This window comes from Typopeltis vanoorti, chromosome 7 (assembly GCF_054136105.1).
Source record: "Typopeltis vanoorti isolate ZY-2024b chromosome 7, IOZ_Tvanoo_1.0, whole genome shotgun sequence".
NCBI lineage: Eukaryota > Metazoa > Arthropoda > Arachnida > Uropygi > Thelyphonidae > Typopeltis > Typopeltis vanoorti.
In genome coordinates, this window is record NC_143555.1 from 3,285,145 (window position 1) to 3,308,280 (window position 23,136).

Genomic DNA, 23,136 nt, shown 5'->3' on the forward strand with positions numbered 1-23,136 from the left:
TTTCTTTCTTCAATGACATTTTTCGATCACTCAAGGCGTTTCACAAAATGTGTAAGCAACTATTAGATTAATTTTCATCAGCTGCCTGTGTGTCCATTCGTGTACGAATGAGTGGAGGGATTTTATTGAAACCATAGTGACATTATAAAATAAAGAAAAAAATACTAAAACACTGAAGCTTAAATAAACTATGAACATCATGTCTCTATACATAATTGACATTAAATCGTTGTGGTTGTATTTAAAGCTGTTCTTTCGTTAGTTGTATTGTTGGGAAAGTGCGTGCTAGTAGCATCTCGTGAAAGCCAGTACAAGATTACAGCTGAATGACAATCTGGGAGGTTGAAGCTCAAGTTATTATTCAGATGAACAGGATTGAAGATAATTTCTCTAGATTCCACAATTTTTCTCTCTAGTTCATCATTGCAACGGAAGATGTTAGTAGATTTTCCCCAGCAGACTTTGTGACTTTGGTTTTCATCATTAGGATTAGCCGAGAAAAGGATATGGCTTGATAATGCACTGGCTCGCTGTCTCTTGTAAGTAATGTCCCTCATGTGTTCTTCCACACGAAGACAGATTTGCCTGTCTGCCCAAAATAAGGAATATCACAATCACACAATATTTTATATACACCAGGGTATTTGAGTTGATGATGACAAGGTTTTGGGTGGCTTATTAAGGAACGGATCTTTGGAAGTGGAGTGAACAAGGTTCTGATATTGTATTTTCTTAGAACTTTTGCTAATTTATGTGAAACTGTACGTATGTAAGGAATAGATATATTACCTTTGAGTAATATATCTATTCCTTACATACGTACAGTAATCATTGAAAGAAGGAATCTTTCAATGATTCTCTTGGAATATCCATTAACTTCGAACGAAGTTTTGAGATGGTTTATTTCTGTAAGAAGTTCATTTGGGTCATCCAGAAGAGAACGGGCTCTATGTCCCAAGGTGAAAATTATTCCAAGCTTATCAGGAGGGAAGTGATGGGACTGACTATGCAGATATCTGTTGATATGTGTGAGCTTTCTATATATCGATATTTTGAGTTTACCAGAAGAGCGAGTCAGTTTGGCATCAAGAAAAAGCAAGGAATTATCCGTTTCAAGCTCGGCAGTAAACTTAATACTTTGATGTTGGCTATTGAGATGTTCGAAGAAAACCATAAGGGAATCATGTCCATGGCTCCAAATAATGAAGACATCATCTATATAGCGTTTCCAAACTTCAGATGTTGAAATAAAGGAAGAGATAGCCTTGGTTTCAAAATCCTCTAAGTAAATATTTGCGAGTACAGGGGATAAAGGATTACCCATTTGCTTGTATATATTTCAGGATACTATATACAAGCAAAATCATGGAGTGGGAATCATGTATGGGAATTTTAGTTTAGAGTGAAGAGGTGGCGGCAACCTTTTGACATTTTCTGAATAATTACTTACAAAGTATCACAGGTGTCCCCCCCTCCAACACACACACACACACACACACACACACACACACACACACACACACACACATACGTTTTTCTTCTCAATAGATGAGTATGGGAATTTTTAGTTTTGAGTCAAGAATGGCGGCAGCCTTTAGAAACAAAATGAGTTCTTTTTTGAATGAAAACCAAACGGCATTTTTTAAAGAAATAAAAAAATAAATGGAGGTTTTAATGGATTACAAGAACTTTTGTACGTAGTCTACAAAAATTCTAATGATAATTTTTATTATCTTACATTCTTTGCAGAAAGGGTTTTCTGAATGCCGATAGATATTCTAAATATTTGAATTATAGCCTTATATCCACAGCACAACACACACAAAAAAAAAAAAAAAAACACGGGTTCAAAAAGAACGAAATTTCTGTAAATACTGTAACTGAAATCTAGTTGAGTACTTCTTCCTTAATATCCGGCAGCGACCAGTAACTTCAAATCTCTCGATGCGGAGTTTTTGATATGGCTCAATACTATTTTTTTTTTTTTTTTCAAATTGATTGGTTATTTTTTTTTAACTTTTAAATTCAATTAACTACATTTTCTAACAGAATAACTGAGCGAAATAAATAAATAAATGTGTGTGAATTATTTTCCCAACACTGTAGATTTATCATTAATCTTATCTTGGAGATGACTCATTTTCCTTTCATAGATGTATCGTGGTGTTCTTCAAAGGTGTCTTATCTTGAAAATAACTGACTCATATCTGCTCATTACGATCCGACTATGTTGTGTTGTTTCTCACAGTATCTGATGTGATTAAATGTTTTTATCATTCACACGATTCCTGCATTGTGACACATATCCTAATCTTCATTCATTCCTGATTATGGAATTTTATTATCACGTCTTGTTTCCGAGGTGATGCACAAATTGTTTACACTATAGTGTGGCTACCAAAGGTTTGGAATTTGATTTCATGTGAGCGATGAGAACTAAGTTTATTCGATGTCACGTGTTCTCGTTATTGGTTTTCCAGTGGTTATGATTTTTTTTTATAAATACACAGTAACAGGGTTCATGATTCGCCTTTTCAAGTATTTGGAATACATATATGCAGTCAGAAGGTCGTAGTTCCAAGATGATCTATTCTGGAGAAAATGTAAGTTAAATGTTTTTAACATGGAAATGTCATTTGTAAATATTAACATTAGTTAGTCGAGTTGATTTTTTTTCTTGTTAGGGTTATTGGGAAAGATTTTGAGGGCGGATGTTAAATAAAAGTGTATTAGTGAAAGATCGCGTAGTGTCGCAATTGCAAAATCACATTATGATGAATAACATTTATTTCTAAAAGAGATTTCTGAAATCTAGGAGGTAATTTTTTTTAATGTCTAAGTTTTAATATATAAGGTTATAAGATGGTTTGCAATGGAAATTTAAAACATGTTCATGAAAATACTTCAAACTGTTTTTGTGTTAAGTGAAATGTCATAATATTATATGGCATTATACGACGTCATCATCTGAACAACCAATCACGTCACGATTCCTTATCTATCTTGATCATTAGTGACCACCCGACTACTAGCGGGTAAACTAACCACTAGGCCAAGCGAAACACATGCGCTGGGAAATCAGTGCATGTTATAATAATTTGCATGATAGGCAATGAGTGCAGCATGGAGATGGTTGTACACAAATGATAATACTGATAGAATCTCGCAAGAGTGAAAACAAAATACGATTGCATCGTTGTATAAGAGATGTAGATAGAGGGACAGTATATCACATACTACGAATCTCCTATCTATCTATCTATATATATATATATAGTAAATACATATAGTATTTATGTGTCTCTTGCTATTTATTTTTATACAAAAGCGATAACGATATGTTTAAGAGCGCTAGTTGCCAGTTTAAGATTACACATCAGTCGTTCTGAAGGTATGGTCTTGAAGAAGCTGATAGACTATAATTCAAAACTAATTGGAAAAGGATACAATTTCTATCCGGAGGTAGCAGAGGCTCTAAGGGAAATATTATCACTATTACTATTTAAAGAGCAGCTTGCTCTCTTGGTTTATAATAAATTAACAGCTGTTCTGGATTTGATTACATTGTGATATTCCGCTTGTGCAAAGGCATTCTCTAGAATATTATGGCAACTTACTACGTGGCAGATTCCCTTATATTTCAACTGGAGGTGAATTAGCCACTCTCAGGGTTTTCCTTATGGAAAATCGCGTTTTACATCTCGCAACCAGACAAACGGGCCAGTAGGTTCTACCTTTTGAACATGCAATTTACAGACAAAGAATACTTATAAGCATAAGGTTAACCACTTTATCCTAAAGTTGTAGTTGCGAAATTCAAGGATACTTGGAAGGTCTTGGGTGCTTAAGTCCGTGTTAGAGCCACTAATGATGATGATGAGATTCCCTACATAACTTGATGGAACTGAATAATTGCTAGTGGTCTGGATAACATAATGTGATAATGCTCGGCTGGCTGGAGCCACAATTTTGAAAACAGCAGCCTGATTGGTTTTTCAAAATGTGAGATATCCCAGGTGCTTAATCAGGAGAAAAATAATCCACATCTTGTCTAAGAGATGTGATTGTGATCCTAAGACAGTCTATCAGGAACGAGATCGCCGTCGTCTGAGAAGGGTTATGTGTGGTCAAACAGAACTTCCTTTGTGTAGCAACTGACCGAAGCTTTTAATGAAGGCTGTTCCCGACCCATATCTCACTGAATTATGCGCAGGGAACTGAAGAGGATCGGTACTTGTCCTCCTAACAATATCTGAAACATTATTGCCTATCAAGTCCATCCTACAAGCAGGCGACGGTTGTTTCATGGACGACAATGCTACTTCGCGCAAGAATTGTTCCGCAGTGGTTCAGTGAATTCCACCATCTTCCCTGGCCACCACAAAGCCCTAATCTGAACCCACTGAGAACGTATCGGACATCGGGCATTAAAAAATAATAATAATAACAGATCCGATTGCAAAGTCCTCTTCCGTCAAATCTGAGCCAGTTTTTTTTTAATTTTTTTATTTTTTATTTTAACAGAAGCAGTTAAAGGACTGTGTAAGTTGTAGACGTAGATGCAACCCAACACGGTATTAAATAAAAGTTCCTAATTCGGTAGCTGGTATGTATATGATAAACATAGAGTAAGAGCGTGGATCTTCGATGAGTTTGAGGATTCCTCGAAGAGCGGATAATAATAATAATTTTGTTCAACCATTTTCCTGACTGGCAGAATAAACAGGATTATACCGATTTATGAACAAAGCATGTTCTTTCCAAACTAGACGCAAAAGTGGCGCCTCTGTATGACGATACTGGGGGTGTTTATAACCGACCTCTAGGGAAGTGTTTACATACCCTGTCAATAATCAGTTAGACCAAATTCAAACATCGACGAGACGTTCATAATTATAAGCTGGTAACTTGATGGTGAAAAGCAACCCCTAATTTCCTCCACCAGAAAAGTAATTCTTTTGTTTATGTGTCTGAGTGTCTTTTTTTGGGGGGGGGAGGTCTTATCAAAAGGGCTGCGAATTACTCCCCCCCCATTGTGTTGACAAGTTCTCTCAACCAGATAACTCCGAACTTGTATAGATTTGTACCAGAACATTGCCTACTGAATTTCACTGCCCACAAAACGGCTGCAGTCGTGAGGATAATACAACATCTGCACTTCAAAGGCATGAGTTCGAATACCGTCTAAACACGATAAACATTCAGTTATTTTCAAATGCAGGTAAGTTCGCCAGTTTCATATGGAAGGGGGTGGTTTTCCTCGGAAACTCAAATTTTTCATCCCATCAAACATGCAAACTGGCTGGTAAACAGAAACACTTAACCGACATAACAGATCGGGCTCATAACTTTAGTTGCATCCCATTCCATCTTTCCTTTCATTACAGATTCAATGGCTTGTCGCAGAACTACATCATAGCAACCACATCGGGAGCTGTGATGTAGGGATGCTTCTCCTGCTTTGATCGAGAACCTTTTCTCATAATGTCTGGTAAAACGAACACAGACGCACGCACACTGGACGTTACACTTAGCCATCACCAACTGTGGGATCCGTGAAGATTCTGTAGAAATGATCAATACGTAACACACTGTTGTTATCAATACGACCACAAAAGTATTGCCACGATACGGTCTAAGGAAATGTGGGGACAAAAGTTAGACTGCCAGAAGAGAATCCAGTCTGAACTGTAGAGCATACCTTTGTGAAAAGTGGGTTGAAAGCAAGGACAACCCCCCCCCCAAACTGCACTAATGGAAATTAATATCACTGAGGTGGGGGGGGGGTTCAACTGGAAATGGTAGTAATTATGAGATAACTAGAATAATATTACCGTACCAAAGTCGCATAGTTTTAGTAGCGGTATCGTACGGTGATGGCATGATTTTTCATCCCTGAAACTCAAGTTTATCACTCAAAAAAAATAAGCAAACAGGAGACAGAAGAATATACCCAATTAACTGACATAATATACTGGTCTAACAGCCTCAGTTCTAAAGAACAAAATCTTGAAAGTTTATTTTTCACTTGGTTAGACTATAATAAATTTAGTTTAATCCTTTATCCAAGAGTGAGCAAACAAAGTTTGCGCCTCAAAATATCTTCAGGACTGGGGTAAGGTAGTACAACACCGGGAAACTCGTAGCAAAGGTGGACGGAGATGTGTTTTGCATTATGGGAGATACTGAGATAGGAGTGATGTTAGCTTGCTCTACCTTTTCCCGGTGTTGTACTACCTTACCCCAGTCCTGAAGATATTTTCAGGCGTAGAACAAAATCTTAGTTGCTTGTTTGTAATTCTAATAACACACCGAACGATAGTCAGCATACTGCGTGTATGTGTTTGGGGGAGAGGGGGGTAGTTATTTGGCTAAAATAAAAAAACGTGTTTTCGAGAGTGGGGGAAGGGGATATACATGAGATTGATTCCGTGTCATTATATTACTTTCCGATATAAAAGCTCTTATAAAAGGACTCGAGTCCGGTCTTTAAAATAGAAGAGTAACCGTGTCATTGAACTCATGAGATTGCGATACCAAGGCGTTAGTTTTTCGGTAAAGGAATGAGCCAAAAGTAAGATTTATGTTTATTAACATCTAAGAAAGATTATGTAAGCTGCAATGTGAAGCAGTTTTTTTTTTTTTTTTTTTTTTACCACAGTATATCTACCAAATATAATGAGTAACTAGAAACAAGAAATCGAATAAAAGCACTTGTAATAAATCAAATCGAAAAATTAAACCTGAAAAAGGATGAAATTTAGAATTAACAATATATTAAATTACTTTAATAATTTTTTTCATAACTAAATTCACTTCCGTTTGTTATTTTGTAGGCAAGACCGAAAGGAGAAGGACTAACTCCGTATCAGGGGAAGAAGCGGTGCTTTGGAGAATATAAGTGCCCCAAGTGCAAACGGAAATGGATGAGTGGCAATAGTTGGGCTAATATGGGTCAAGAATGCATCAAGTGCCATATCAATGTTTATCCACATAAACAAGTAAGTTTCTTTTTAATTTATTTTGGATGTACCTTTATTTTCAAAAAGAAAAAAAATCACAAAACTGCGAACATATTTCACAAACCAAGTTGTAATACGAGTGAGAGATGTAATTTGGGTATATCAAAAGTTCAGGAACGGACATTTGTGTCCGTTTTTTTTTTTTTTTTCTTTTTTTTTTTTTCAAAGTAAGTAGTTAATACAGAGAAATATTTTCTTAAACTTTCTGGAGATTCTCGGCAATTTCTTTTCCTACTGGATGTTACCAAGATCCCAAAGACAAAAACAGATGAGCACTATCTGTCTTGATATAAGGAAAACCTAGGACAATATTATATCAAAAATTAACTGAACACTTTGGATTCCTTTTATAAAAACTTTTATGAATTATTTTCAGAATCGAATTCACTTTTGTTCAACTGAACTGTAAATTCACCTGTAAATTCTTTGTTCTCCTCCACAAAAACCTGAGCAGAAATCAGTCACTGCCCATTTTCAGTTCTGCTTTGAACTCACCATACTAAATACTACTCTTCATTCATCTCTGTCACCTCATTCTGGAACAAGCGTTCTGGTATAAGAATTTCCCAGATTTCCTTAATTTTATTCCGGTCAACACTACAATTTTTCAACTTACCGCTGATAGGATTGCTATATACGAGATGCAAACCCCAAAAAATTCACGGACTGGCCTGCAAGAGTCACTTATAGCCATGGCTGACGTTACTATTTAGGCAACCGCTTAGGGCGAAAGCCATGAAGGGGCGCAAAACTTCAAGCTGTGCTTTATTCATAATTTACTAAAATATCAAAATCAAATAGTGATATATGATTAAGGTATCGATTCTTTTTCCTTATCCCTCACCCATCGCGCTATTTTACTATTTAACTCTTGGTTAAATAGTAAAATAGCGTAAAATAAAAAGGATTCTTTTTTGTTCTTTACCTAAATGATTTGAACTTACCGCTATTTAAAATTCAGTTAAGATAAATATTTTAAAACGTGCTTCTACACTAGATTTAAAGGAAATGGTAGAAAATTTCGCAAAATTGAATGCAAGAAAAAATAAAATTTGATTTTCATATATTATACATATTGTATATTATTTTGTAATAAAGCATGCCAAAATAATTTTTATTTTTTATATTTAAAATTTGATTTAAAAAATATCCAACTTGTGAAAATATGGCGAACTTATAAACTTTGCCTAGGGCGCAAAATAACCTGGCACCGACAATGCTTACAGCTGGTGGTACGGTGCCACTGCCAACTATTGTACTGATCCCATATGAAAAGTCTTGTTATGCTTTCGCCATTTACGTTGCACCATGTTAATGTGCTTTAGTTGCTAAGATTTTTTTATTATTTTCTGCGCGTTTCAAATTCGAAGTTGTAAGGGCCCGTTAGAGAAATTTACATCGATTTTATAGAAGTCGATCAGAGATCTTTGAAATGTGTAAACGTAAAATACGTTTGCAGATGAAACAGTGGAAAGATAGCAAACTTTCTCATGGTTTTCTACATTCAAGAAATGGAGGAATGAAAGAAACGGTGGAATAGTGGAGGGTTTTTTTTTTTTTTTTTTTACATGTACGCGTCCTGAAGGCCAGTGTCAATCAAGAGTACTACTTAAAAAAGTTTTTAAGGGCTGCCTTAAACGACCAAAAAGAAATGGTTAATCAGACCAAGACACTGCCCAAACATACACTGAGTTGTCTGTGCAGCAGTTTCTGGCCATTCTATAGTTCTGCACTTTTCGTAATTCTCCCCACGGCTCGGCATTCCCCCTATAATTCCATCTTAAGGAAAGCAAGAACCAAAGCAAGTTAAGGTGTGAGGCCATACTGTGTCCGTTAGTTGCGTATGTTCTTCTGTCCAATTTGCTGTTGGAGAGATAACCCATCTGAAAACCATTCCACCTCTGTAGGAGACCAACTATCTCCCTTTAGTTGAAAGGCTCTTATAAAGCCTTTCTGTGTCTCCCTAGAACGGATTCAAATCCAGGTCTTTCCAGTGGAAAGGAAAATGTGTGAAGGATTGTATAAGGGCGTGGAAGCAAAACAGATATAATAAATTGCAAGCACTTGACATTTTGAAGTGGTTTTTAAGACTGCCAACAACAGGATTAGGTACGCGATGAAAAGATTCTATACAGAGATCAACATATGTTTCTTAAAGGGAAGTCTGGTGTCAATCACTAGATTGACACAAGATCTCTATCGGATAACAGTAAATGAGGAGTTGAAATTCAGGTGACACAGGATAACATTCACGAATGAAGATAAGGAAGAAGCCATTTCACTGTGGAAAACTTCGATTAGGCTATGTGAATTACTGTACACAGATTTGGTCGCTTAGAATTGGAGGAGATGGGTGGGAATGTTTAGCGACACGTAACAAAGGCAGCATCGCATCTGTGGAATGTTGGCTAAGAAGACAGGTTAAGGGAATCTGATGTAAGCTTGGTAGTAGAAGAGAAATACGGCTGCAATATAATACGGGACATGTATTTTTCAGAAGGTTAAAGAAGGGGCGGGGATATAAAAACAAGAGGCATCCCTTGAAACTGTATAACGATGTAGGTGAGTTAACAGTGTGCGGCATAAATGGTTTACGTGGGAAGAGGCAGATGAGAAACGCATAGCCGAATGAAATGGTAAAGTGCACAAACTGAAACAATTGAAGCAATATATGACTGAATTGTGGAGAAATTGCAAAGAAAATTAATGGAGAAAGATTAATTAATTAGGTCTCATCCAGAAATTTAATAAGCAGCACTATGTTTATGGAGAAGAATATACACGAACAAACATGGAAATCTCCTGATGGACATACATTCAATCAGGTAGACTACATCATAATTAGCAGCAGACAGAAATTGCATTCAGAATATCCTTAGCTTCAGAGGAGCTGAGTGTGATATTAATAATTTTCTAATTGGTGCTGTTCTTAAGGTTAAAATAAACAGTAAATATACTCGTATTTCAGCACATGCAAATCAACTGTGATACAATATTAACAAAGTAGATAAAACAGAAAAGAAAGAAAATATGATTATGTAAAGTAAAATCGAAATTAAAAAAATATGCATCTGGAAGAGAATGAAAACATCTGAAATCGTATCAAGATGTTTTAAATATTTTTAATTATCTTCTGATCTTCATACTGCTCAAAGATACAGAGAGATCTGCAGAAAAGCCCAATAAAATAATCAGAAAACAGAAAAGAAAAAAAATTACGTAAAAAGATTGCAAAAATCCAGAAATTCTTAACAGTAAATAACTATTGTAAATTTTTCCATTAAGTTAAAAGACAAAAAATAGGCCCATATGAAAACAATAATAATTAACAATAGCAACAAACACTAGCCACCAGAGATGAAATACCAAACAGGTGGAAAGGGGTTTTAACAAATTCCTAAATTGTGATGAAACCTGCTGAGTCTTTTAAAATACTCATCATACTTGTCACCAAGAAATATTTAAACCTCCACTAGCTGAAGTAGAAGAAAGTATAAAGCAGGTCAAAGCCAACAAGGTACTGATGATACAGCATCCGATCTCATCAAATATAGGGGGAAATGAATTAACCACTAGATATGGGAGTATACATAAGGTGATAAGTTTAATATGGGAAAAAGGGAATTCCTGCAAATGGAAAAATCGCTAATCATTCCAATATACAAAAATGGAAACAAAAATGAATGTGAAAATTTCAGGGGCGGGGGGGAGATATCGCTACTGCAGGCTACAAACTTTTATCTAATATTATACTAAAAAATTCTTATGTTATGCTGAAGAAAATATAGGTGAACATCAAGCAGGATTCCAAAGAAACAGATCGACAGTTGACGACATTTTAACACTTAGACAGATACTAAGGCGGAAAATGGGAATATAATCTGCAGGTCCATATTTTATTTATAGGCTTTAGAAAAGCAGATGATAGCATTTATAACGAAGGACTTTGGGGAATGTTAGATGAACTAGGGATACCTCATAATAAAATACGTTTAATCAAAATTTGCACCACTGACAGCCGAAGCACTGTATTGGCTAATGGAATTAGATCTGAACAACCTTTTAATATTAAGGCAGGATTGAAGCAACGCCATTCCTTTTTAATTTAGCATTACAAAAATGAATTAGAGAAGCTGTAAAAGATAACACAAACAAAACAGTAATATTAGGATATGCAAATGATGCATGTTGCGTGCTGAAAAACATTCCAATAACATTTAGAAAACTCAAAACTTCAGAAAAAAAATTAGGATTACAAATCAACCAGGATAAAACTGAATATTTAAATGCATGCAGAAATCACAATAAAGAGGAAAATGACCAGTTTACCACTGATAACCTGAAATTTAAAAAGCCGCTTCTTTCAAATATCTTGGAACATTGATTACTCGAGATAATAAAATTATACAGAAATAAAAGATAGAATACATGCCTCCAATAGATCTTATCATTTACTACACTATTTACTATCTTACAAAATTCTATCAAATTAAAACAGAAATATACAATCATTAGACCTATTGTTTTATATGGAGCATAAGAGATCCAGATGCAAAAGCGTTGGAGATGTTTAAAACTAAAATCCTCAAAAAAGTCTATCGACCTGTTAGAGATAATACAACAGGTGAATGGAGAAAACGACATAATCGAGAATTAGTGTATATGAACTCTATAGATTCCCACTTCCAGCTGATGAGATCAGAGCTAGCAGGTCGAGATGGCTTGGACATATGCAAAGAATGGGTGGGGAGAGAAAGGCTAAACAAGCATTCAAGATGAAGCCTGAAGGAAAGGGCCTAGAGGTAAACCGTGGATGCGCTGGGAGGATATATTCTAAAAGAAGGGAACCGGGACTGCAATGAAAGAGCTCAAGACACAAAATAATCGACGAAGTTGGTACATGTAGCAAAGAACTTTAGAGGTTCAGCAAGCTGTAGAAGAAGATGGTGATGAGCGAACTGTGCCTGAAGGATAATATGGACAAAATAGATATTTTAGTATTAACAGAAGTATCCACGACAAACAAAGAAGCAATTAACAAATACCAAACTTTCAACATCAAAAGCACTGTACAAGAAGGTGGAATAAATATTCAGCAAACAAAAATTAACTGTAAAAGGAATAAACTACAAATGCGAACACGAAGAAAACATGTGTATTGAAGTAAACAGTGCCAAACAAGACAACTCATCGATTTAAATGTCATATGCAGACCACCCAACTGCAACATACTAAAATTTCTGGATGAATTAAACAAATAGCTTTCCACCACAACGGCAAGAGCAGCAAAATATCTAATAGTAGTAGGTGACATAAATATAAACATTATGCATAGTAATAATAACAACACATCAGAGCACTTAGTATCTACTATTAGTATATAACCAGATGTCATATCTATATTCTTACACAAAGGAAGAAAAAGTCGAAAACACTATCACTTTGTCATGCATTGACCAACTAAACATACGGGCACCTCCAAAAAACTTATAGTCATTATAACATGCAAACTAGTAGACCATTATATCACTGCACTACAGCTACACAAACTAGAATCCTCAAAATGTTCTGAATCAACAAAACAGATTATAAACGAAAATACGCATATGATGAAATCAGAAAAAAATGACTCGACACAAATGGCAGCATTAAATTCTGCTGATACTCTATACACTAACCTTAAACTCGCATTTAGTGAAATAGATAACAGAGCAAAACATACTGATATATATATATATATATATATATATACAACATAGATTATAAACGGGGAGAAAAAAGAAAGAAACTGGCTAGTTATTACAGAAACAAACACTGCAGCTCAGAGCGACATAAAGGATATCTGGCATCTGATTATGCCAGACAACACACATAAACCACCGCCTAGAAAAGGATAAAACACAGCTTTCCATACGAATTCAAATCTGCCATATAGTTAGCAAACGACTAACTAGTACTTTGCGAACTTCGTCCGAAAACCACAGGAAACAAACCCATCCCACACAAAGCAATATTCTCCACTAGGATCACGAACAATCTAGGCAATGGTAACAAAGGAAGAACTCTTCTTTCCAATCCACCAAATGAAATTAACCCCAACAAATGACTAGGTATAGACGGATTCAGACCCAATGATGTCAAAAGACTCACAATTACAAAGTCCGATTATTCTAAAACGGTTAAATAAAATTTTCGAATCGGGGTACATACTTGACATACTAAAGACTACATTATAATTCCAGTCATTTTACATCTACATTATAATTCCAGACCCATAGCCACTTTGGCCGTGATCAGTCCAACTTTTGAATGCATCATTATATATCACAAACTCCGTATATATAGAAAAACTCCACACAATCCGAAAACAAGTGTGGTTTTCAAAAAAGTCAAGGAACGACAATGTTCTTAGAAGATTTCACTAACCTCATAAACGCTGCATTATTTTTAAAAAAGTACAGTATTAGTTGTTTTTATTCACCTAACGACAATTAGAAGATTTCACTAACAAAAACTTCAACGCACTCCTGTACAAAAATCCTACCGGACAAGCTAACACGCATGGGAATTTGTGGACCGCTACTCTTATGGTTTGGGGTCGGCAACCTTTTCAGACTCGCGGACCACTTTCAACTTTTATTTTTAATAATTGGGTCGCAAGCGTTTAATTAAGAGAAAATAGTGAATGGAAAAAATACTTCATTTATCAATTTTTAATATATTAATCTTAAAAAACACAGAAATATTTCAAGTACGAGATATGAAACAAGTATGAAAATGAAACTTATTGAAAACTTATTATCACGTAAAAACAAAATAATATAGTTTATGCATCACAATATGTGTGTCTCCCTGCTTAATGTGCCTTTTGTGATTGTTTTCCCTTAGCCAAATTATCTATATTCACTTTATAACCTGATGTGTAAATTCGAATCGAAGCATGCAAATGTTCATCAGTCAGTCGAGAAGAAAATTTACTTCTTCTAACCACGCAGTTCGAGCAGCAGCTTTATAACGCAGTGCATTTCTTGCTGAAAGAGACAATGGTCAGTTCCGTAGAAAAGCCAAAAAAGTAGGAAGCATTACATTGTCCAGAACGTTCAGATACTTTTCGGAGTTCAATGTTCGTGGCACCGCAAACAAAGGTCCGAGGCCAAAATCAAGACCATACCATCACACCACCACCTCATAATATCATCGTTGGCGTTACGAACTCGGGTAAGAGAGAGACGTTCGCCGGGCATCTGTTACATTCACGCCTGTCCATCTGCTCGGTAGAGGGTGTAGCATGATTCGTCACTCCATAACACAGTTTTCTAAGCTTCCATGTCCCACTGCATACGCTCTTTGCACCACTTTGCACAAGACGATGCATATTGGTTCGGGTAATATGGTGCTTGCATACTGGGGGTCCTACCATGGAAACCCAAGGTTTGAGCCGCGGTTCTCAATGTTTTTCTACAGGCAGAAGATATTTTATATTCGGAAGTCAAAAAGAAAACCAGCTATACGATAGGGAGAACTGGCTGGACACAAATTTGGACACCCTTGATCGTAAAGCAAAAATTCATAACAACGAGTCATGCCTTGCATCCACGCAACGATGTAGATCGATCATGCCTACGCAGGAAAAATGGCCCAAGTGGTCTCTTACAAGTCAAGCAAATAGCAAACGGAGAAAATCGAGCGTTTAATGATCACATCACAGAAACATACTAACTGCAACTCCCAAAGGAAAGGTAGTAAATGTAATACTTCAAGAAAGCAGCATAAGGAGACGAAACGATAAAAAAGATCAGAAAAATAAAACATTCTTTCGTCAATATTTGAAGGACGATGAACGGAAAGTCGCTTAACTTGGAAACGGCTTCAGAAGAGCGCCATCAAGAAAGAGACAAAAGGTCTGATACTGGTTGCTCAAGAACAAACACCACAAACGAATGCGATAAAGGAGAAGATTGAAAGAATCTGTAATGAAGAAAATGCCGAGTGTGCTGAGATAAAGAAGAAACAGGACTATCTGACTGCAGCAAGATTGCTCATAATCAAAGCATTATTATAAATGCTATACACTGGAAATATGGTTTCCCAATTTGCAAAATCCCTTGGGAACTTACAATCATAAAGGTTATTAAAAAATTAAAATACAAAGATATTATGTGACTTAGACACCAGACAGATAGCCATCTGGAACATATGTAAGATATCACTATAGTTGAAGATGTAGAATTCACTGACATAGCAATATCAGGGGAGGATAGAGTAGAAGAAAAAGTGCATGAAAAACTGACGGCATATAGAGAGCTAGAGAACGAAAATGAACTATATGGAACAAAAATTTGATGTCATAGTAGAACTATGACCTTATGAAACATGGAAAACCTGAGCCTCGCAGATATAACATTATCCCCACTCCAGAAAACAACACCATTAAGGCTATCGCATTTTATGACAAAATCTAATCGAGTCCTATTCCTGTAGATAAAGCCTAGCCTAGAAATCGACTAGATATCGGACATATTAGCCAGTAAAAGATTTTCTGTCGTTACATGTTTCGTGTACTGTGAATTACTGGACATTAGCTGTCAGTTAAAAATTTGATTCTGTTGTTACATAATTGTATTCTACTCTTTTAATACGAACTATGTTAATTGAATATAAAAAAATAATAATAAACGTTTCTCATATTTAGTATTGTTAATTTTCTTTATTTATAGCGTCCTCTTGAAAAGCCTGATGGTCTGGATGTATCCGATCAAAGCAAAGAACATCCTCAACATCTGTGTGAAAAGTGTAAAACCGTCGGTTATTATTGCCGTCGTGTTCAATAAGCAGTCAATCGATACTGTGTTTTTTTCCTGCCGAGTTACGTAGGTTCCTTCCTTGTGCTGTCTAGGATTCTGACCTTTTATAAAGTGCCTTATCGACAAAGTTAGATTCGCTAAGAAACGGACTGCTAGGTCACATGATGATAATAAGATGAAGTAGTCAGATACCAACTTGCAAGAGTGCTGAACTAACGTGTGATATAACAGAGCACCATTTACACCCTTGTATTGAGAGTTGCGGTTTAGCAGTAACTGTGTGCCCAACTTTGTAAGTCAACATCGGAAAACAGATGAAAACGTAATCCTCTTTTAATGACTGCTTTCTGAAATAACGTCATCCCATAGATATTGTATAATTATTTAAATCACTTCAATTTTTACATTTCTATTTAAAATATTGAAATACTGGTTTGAAAATTTAATACCCTTAGTGTAAAAATAAACAGCAAAAAAGAAAAACAAAAATGGGGGGGAGGAAACTGTCTAACCCATTTCGAAAATATCATGAACACTTTTGGCACACCATAGCAAGTCAGTAAAGCTTGTTTCTATGTCAAGGAACTATGCCGCATAGCATACGCGAAGGTCAGGCTTAATATTGCTAGTTAACCGCAGACTAGCATGTTATTATATCAGTCATCAAAGTATGTTTTATTTATTTTGTCCTATTTATTTAAATGTTTATACTTCACGAAATTTAACGATGAAGTCAATAAGAGCAACTTTTATTTAACCCAAGTATTTTGATATTTTCCATTTAATGAAGCAAACGAATAAACGTAATTTCCAATTAACCTGAGTGAAATTGTCCAATTGCTACAGTTAGACAAAATTGCTTCACTTACCATATACGCATTAGCAAAGGACGACGTTATCACTTTTTGTATACTCTTAAAGCGTAAAACAATTATCATCACTATATTCGTTTGGCAATATTTATTATACTACAAAACGAAGCTAAAAATTACTTTTCTCTTTAGCCTAACAAAAAATATCAACATCACAGGACTCCTCCTAGTGTCATTAAACTGAAATTTGACTAAAAATCCTTTCTTTAATAAGCAATAAATTACTTTCATGTTTCCTACTTGCCTGCTGTTTACTTTTTTGAATAACGTATTAAAATCTCTTCTCTATCGTTCTCGGACCTTTATTAGCCAAAAAAAATCTTTTTTTTTTCTTTTTTTTTCCATTTGGTTTTTAAAGTAGCTTTTGTAAAAGGCTTGCTTTTTTTTTTTTTTTTTTTCGTAAGAAATGCTTTTGTTTATATGCTTAAAATGTGAATCAAATATTCATTACTACTAGTATTTACATAATTAATAGCAATGAATATTGTATTTATATTTTCCAAGCATTTTAGAAGAAATAATTTCCCTCTCGCATGGTACAAAAATTTTGTAAAGAGTACACGCTCTAGCTTATAAAACTGAAATAATCATATGATTATTTAACTGAATATTATTATGATAAGTAATTATGTAATTATTATTTATCGTAACAATGGGAGGGGGAAGACATTACTGGATTTTTTTTTTTTTTATCCTGATAATATTCATGGTAAATACTGCAAGAATAACTGATTTTTTAAATCCATTGGGATATATACATAGATATTTAGTTACCACTAAATAAGATTCTCTGAGACATCATTCCCACATTACACGATCATTTAAAAACAAATACTGGTATTCATGAATATTTATAATTGATATTATTTGCTAAGAGTGCATTTATTATCTGAAATATTGGTAATAATTGTGGTTTTATGATCTTATATTGAATCAGACTAGTACAACTATGAAGTCATGATAATATAAACAAATAATGATCAGCCATTAATAGTTCATTTTTTTCCATGGCCAGAACTTAAAATATCACAATTTTAATTTTTCATTACATCTGGAATTTTATTACCAGAAATTATGAGAATTACTACTGTTTAACCAAGTTGATGAGTTTTAAAACTAAAGCAAGTACGTGAGATTAGTTGCTTTAGTAAAGAATAAATATGCAAACCACTAAACTAGTTATTTTGGCTGTAAAATTGTGCTTACATTTCAGCAAATTTCTTATATTAAAACAGTCTATCTAAAGAAGAACGAAATACATAATCATTGACCAAAACATATCACTTTATTATAGTGATATTGCAGTATGGTTCCTAACATAGGAAATTTTTTCCAAAGAATCAAATGTTGTAAACAGTGAATAAGTGATATACTTTTATTTTTCGTTTGTGTATATTTTTACATTAATCTCGACTATTTATGAACGCTGCATTGATTTACCTCATACTCCTGATCTAGATGTAGATATTATGTAATTCATTTTATTGAACATAATATTGTTCTTTATTATGAGGCAGTATTTATAACCAGGAGTTCGAAAGAAGCATGTATACACAAAATTGCTAGACAGATTGCCAATTTATCAATAAATATTGATAGACTGCCAGTCTATCAACAATTAGCTAATCCCGGTGTGTGTGGAATGACAGGCACGATCAGAATTTATTGATTCTAATTTTTGAGTACAAACGTTTTAGAACAGCGGGGTCTTGACAAAGGTAGTGCAAAGAGAGGGAAAGAGAGGTGTCATTTATAAATATTGTATTCAGTAGCCTTCAGGTTAGAAAATAAATTGGAACTCATGAGACGAAAGGAACAAATGTGTGTAGGATATAACGAACTCCAAGAAAGTGCATGAGTAAAAGTATGGTTAAGAACCACCCCTGTTTTATCACTTGCATTCAAAAAACTATAGGTGTTCCTTTTATGTAGAATGTGGCATTTTGTCTGCTATTAATATATATTGCATTTTATGAATATATATTTTTTGCTCAAACTAAACAGCTGTTTTTATTATAGATACATTTAAGAAGTTTCCCTGTGTTTCATTCAATTTTTTTATTATTATTACTAGCTGTTAAAACCCATATAGTTTAGAGGTTCATTCATTTAAGCAAATTGCCATTATAATGTCGACTGTGAAGCAAAAATGGCTTTAAAGGAAACCAGTGTAAAATCAAAGTTTTTCTTCTTTTTTAATTTTGGTATTATATAGTGTGTAATTTTATACAAATACTGTAAGGCTAGTATTTAAGGAGAAGGAAAATTAATTCGAAAATTAAAATGTGTCTAAAATTATATTCAATGCCATGGCAGTTATGTTGAGACTAATCATCCCACAAAATACGTAAAAAAATCTCTCTGTGCGCTAAAAAGATCCATTGAAACTTCAAAGATTAAAACAACTTTTAAAAGTTCATGAAATATAAGGATTAATTCCTTATATTTTTTATAAATTAAACATGTGTTTAATAGATAAACAATGAACCGATTAAGTTTCTCGAGGTTTAAGTGAATGCGTTCTGCTTTAAAAATCAAATAACTTTAATCAGAATAAGATTAAAATAACGTTCCCATTCCTAAACAAAGTATTAGGAACGATGAGTGAGCAAGACTGGGAAAACATGTACTATGCATACAGTGCTAGTCGCACAGTATACGTGTACATACTATAGACTGACTGATTGATTACTAAAAAGTTGCTTAATCAAAATGTTGAGGATTAACTTCAATCTAATTAAAGTTTTATTTGTAAAAGGATTTTTTTTTTACATCAGTCTTTCAAACATGCAAGAAATAGTACCGTATTTATCATCTAGATATCGTTTTTACACTTATATTCCTTGTACTCATGATAATTTTGAAAGTATTTGAAAGAATCTAGTCAGGAACGCATTATATGTAGTATCAAAGAGGTCGATGTTCGTATCCCATGACTTTTATCATGTAAATTCATAAGCTTATTTTTTATATCAAAGGTAAGAATTAAAGCTATTTTTAAATATATTACAAATTAAGAGGGAAATGCTAGTTTGGATAAGGGATACTCATAATCTTAGTCTACTATTTGTGTATAATCCGCTTCTGTTCTTCAAAGGAAGAAGACGATGCCACTTGGTCCCGTCTTTCAGAGATTGGTTAAAAGCAATTTCTGCACCCTTAGCCATCACAGCTAACTTGCCCAAGGCTATCGATGATTTTAATAGGCACCCAGAGGGAGAATATAATCAACTGCCGCCACCTAGTGGTCTCTAACATTGGCGCACTCAGGATTTAATTTTTTTTTGGGGGGGGGGAGGAAAGAGAACTCAAGATTAATCTTGGAGGTGGTGGCCGAGTTAAGTAGACGATTTGAGAATATACACTACGCATTGCATACGACCTATGACTGAGCATCTGTAATGATCGCTAATTCATAAGTAGTATACAAATAGAACACACGACACAACATAAATACAAAAAAAAAAAAAAAAAAAAAAAGAATTTTAATTAGAAAAAGATTTTTGAAAAATTTTCTAGTGTTTTTCCTTTTTCTTTTTTTTTTGGGGGGGGGGGGGACAGGGCTCTTTGGCTCCCCCTGAGTGCGCCACTGGTCCCTAATACGTTTATTTGTGAAAAAAAAAATACTCATGCTTTTACATTGAAGGCTGAATAGTCTTCTGAAAATGTTTCAATAATTTTAGGGAATGGAGTGCGATACATGTGTAAGTTAGTGAAACGTAATGGCTCAACTGCATGAAAAGTTGAGATACTGCCTGGATATGTTAATTATAAATATTCAGTACATACTTCCATCCAATGGAACATGGAGTTCGAAATTTCTCTGTCCTATACAACATTCCCAATCAGTTACATTTGCTGGGTGAATTGTTAAGATTATTGTAATTTGTATTACAAACATTTATTTTAAAAATATAAAAAATAAGCTTGATAAAATAAATAAATCCTCTAACCATTTTTTCATTCTCCATAAGGAGTACAAGGCACTTATTTGCTTCAACTTTTTTTGAAAATCGGTAGGCATTTGTTGCGACAAAATAGTCTGTACATGTATCTGTTCCAGTGACGCACCCAGGGGAGCAAGGGGGCCCTTTCCCCCCAAAAAAAAGAAAGAAAAAGGAAAAAAAAACAGAAAATTTTCCAAAAATCTTTTTCTAATTAAAATTATTATTTTTTTATTTATGTTGTGTCGTGTCTTTTATTTCTATATTACTTATGAATTAGCGGTCGCATAAGGTAGGAATACCTTACCTTATGCTACCTATAGTTCTCGGGAATCACGGCCGATGTGAACGCAAGGCGAAGTAGTGCTCGGGTGGACCGAGCGCTACTTCGTTTCCCCGAGCCGGGTCACAGGAGATCACGGATATAAGGTATTGGCGATCACTGCAGATGCTCAGTCATAGGTCGTATGCAATGTGTAGTGTGCACTCTCAAATCGTCTACTCAACTTCTTCCCCCACCTCCCCAAAATTAAATCCTGAGTGCGCCAATGACGAAATACACTTAATAAAAGTCTTTAATGTAATATACTGAAATATATAAACACGTGGAATTTTACAGGATCGATAAATGAGTTTTATTTCTGTAAGAATGCTAATTTTCAGTTTTGTCCATATCAAATGGGTGTTTCTGGGCGAGACTGATCAGTAATGAAAGCCTTTTATTGCGATGAGTTTTGAAGCCGTTGTTTGGGCTTTCCAAAATTTATATATCCCATCAGGAGAATGATCATTTAAGATTCTAAAAGTGGCAAAATCATTTTTTCAAAATTAAAAGTTCTCCATGTTAGAGTATCCCTGTTTTTTTTTTTTTTTTTTCAACTGCTTAAAAGTCTTCGAGTTGTCTGTGGGGGAACGTATTAGCTCAGTGCATTATGTAATATGCTTTGTCCACGATTATTCATTTGTAATTAGTCCGAATAAATGAGAATCGTGAAAGGAAACGCAATGATAAACTACATGATCCCGAACTAAAAAAGGGAGGGAGCGAGAATATAACATTAAACAGAATGTTTGCAACCTAAATAGCAAAAAATTGAGTGTATTAACATTTCGAAAAAAATGACGAAATTAATCATGGTATTTTCCTTCTCCTTTATGTTTCCATTACTCTTAAAATGTCCTAAAGATCATTTTTATAATATGGGCTAAAACTTTAAAAAAGTTCGAGAATAAATCTATGATTACGATTGCATTCAGCCTTCAGTATGATTCTTTGTTACTTCCAGTTTTAAATTAACTATGTCAAGCATGCATTTTTTAAAACTTATTTTTGTTTAGTCTGCTAAAAAGCGCGAATCTGTGAATGAGAATTGAATTATGATGTACAATAAATAATTGAGATCGATTAACTTTATTTATATATAGTTTGTAGTTATCTTGAATACTACCATCACTAGATGGCACTTGCATAGCTCAAGCACGTGTCTTACTGTTCAGTTATGCGTTTGTTGTCAAGTTCCGTGCCAATGTGATTGTTAATATTTTACTGTCATATTTTACTATGAAATTTTTAACAGTTGTACATTGTCAATTTAAAGTTTTTACTTGAAAGTAACTATATATGGTTTATATCAGTATCAGTTATAGTATGCAAATTATTTTGTAAATTTGGTTTGTAATATTCCCTTATACAAGGTGAAGTTAATGCTTTGCTGACATCTGTATATGATGGTAAACTATAGTTATTGTTACGAGCTCATTCCCGTGGGACCCAGAAACAGATTTGATATATTTACGAATGTCATAAAAAAATAACAAAAAAAAAAAGAGACTGGTTTCAGTTGTTGTTCTTGTGATGTAACTTAAATTATTCTTAATGGTGTACCAATATTTTTTTCATAATATAAATATGGTTGTAAAATTGTTACTAAGAGATTCCATGTAACATTTCACGAAGTGGAGTCGCCTTAAGACATAAATAGGAGTTTGCAGTCTTCCCTGTGCCGAATGTGTTCGGCCTCCTTTTCCAAATAAGGGTACAGTGATATGGGCTTCTGTAATGACTGAGATGTTTATTTTTAGTCTTGCCTGTGTGCACTGGCCTGGAATAAAGTTTCGTATGTTGCAATGCTGATTTGAGCTTACTGTCTTTCTAAAACGCCGGACCGGTCGGTCTACAACCTACATAAACAAGCGTAAATAACTGCCACTTCAATAAGTAAGAGTTAAAGTTCTCCCATTAATACAAATCATATTTGAGATAACACACATAAAACAATGAAACTTTATGTAAGAATGGAGATTAATAATAACATGAATATGAGTGTGTGTGTGGGGGGGGGTAATAAAAAAGTGACCAATACATACAGGGCAGCCGGTGTAGTTATGGAACACACGCCATGTGCATTATAGTACAGGAGACAATATATTATATTGGTTTCAATTTTTTTTTTAATGGATTTGGCAATTTATGGGTATGCCATTGGCGAAAGTT

General features: G+C 34.5%; 1 protein-coding gene across 1 annotated transcript in view; it reads left to right on the forward strand.

Moving 5' to 3' along the window:
• LOC150104451 (zinc finger CCHC domain-containing protein 24-like) overlaps positions 1 to 22,776 on the forward strand; it is a 120,458-nt gene extending 97,682 nt beyond the window's left edge. The window contains exons 3-4 of the mRNA XM_090395151.1: positions 6,837 to 7,001; positions 15,740 to 22,776. Of these exons, the coding sequence (XP_090251277.1) occupies positions 6,837 to 7,001; positions 15,740 to 15,853 (279 nt within the window). The 3' untranslated portion in view covers positions 15,854 to 22,776. The remainder of the gene's footprint in view (positions 1 to 6,836; positions 7,002 to 15,739) is intronic.
• The last annotated feature ends 360 nt before the right edge of the window (positions 22,777 to 23,136 follow it).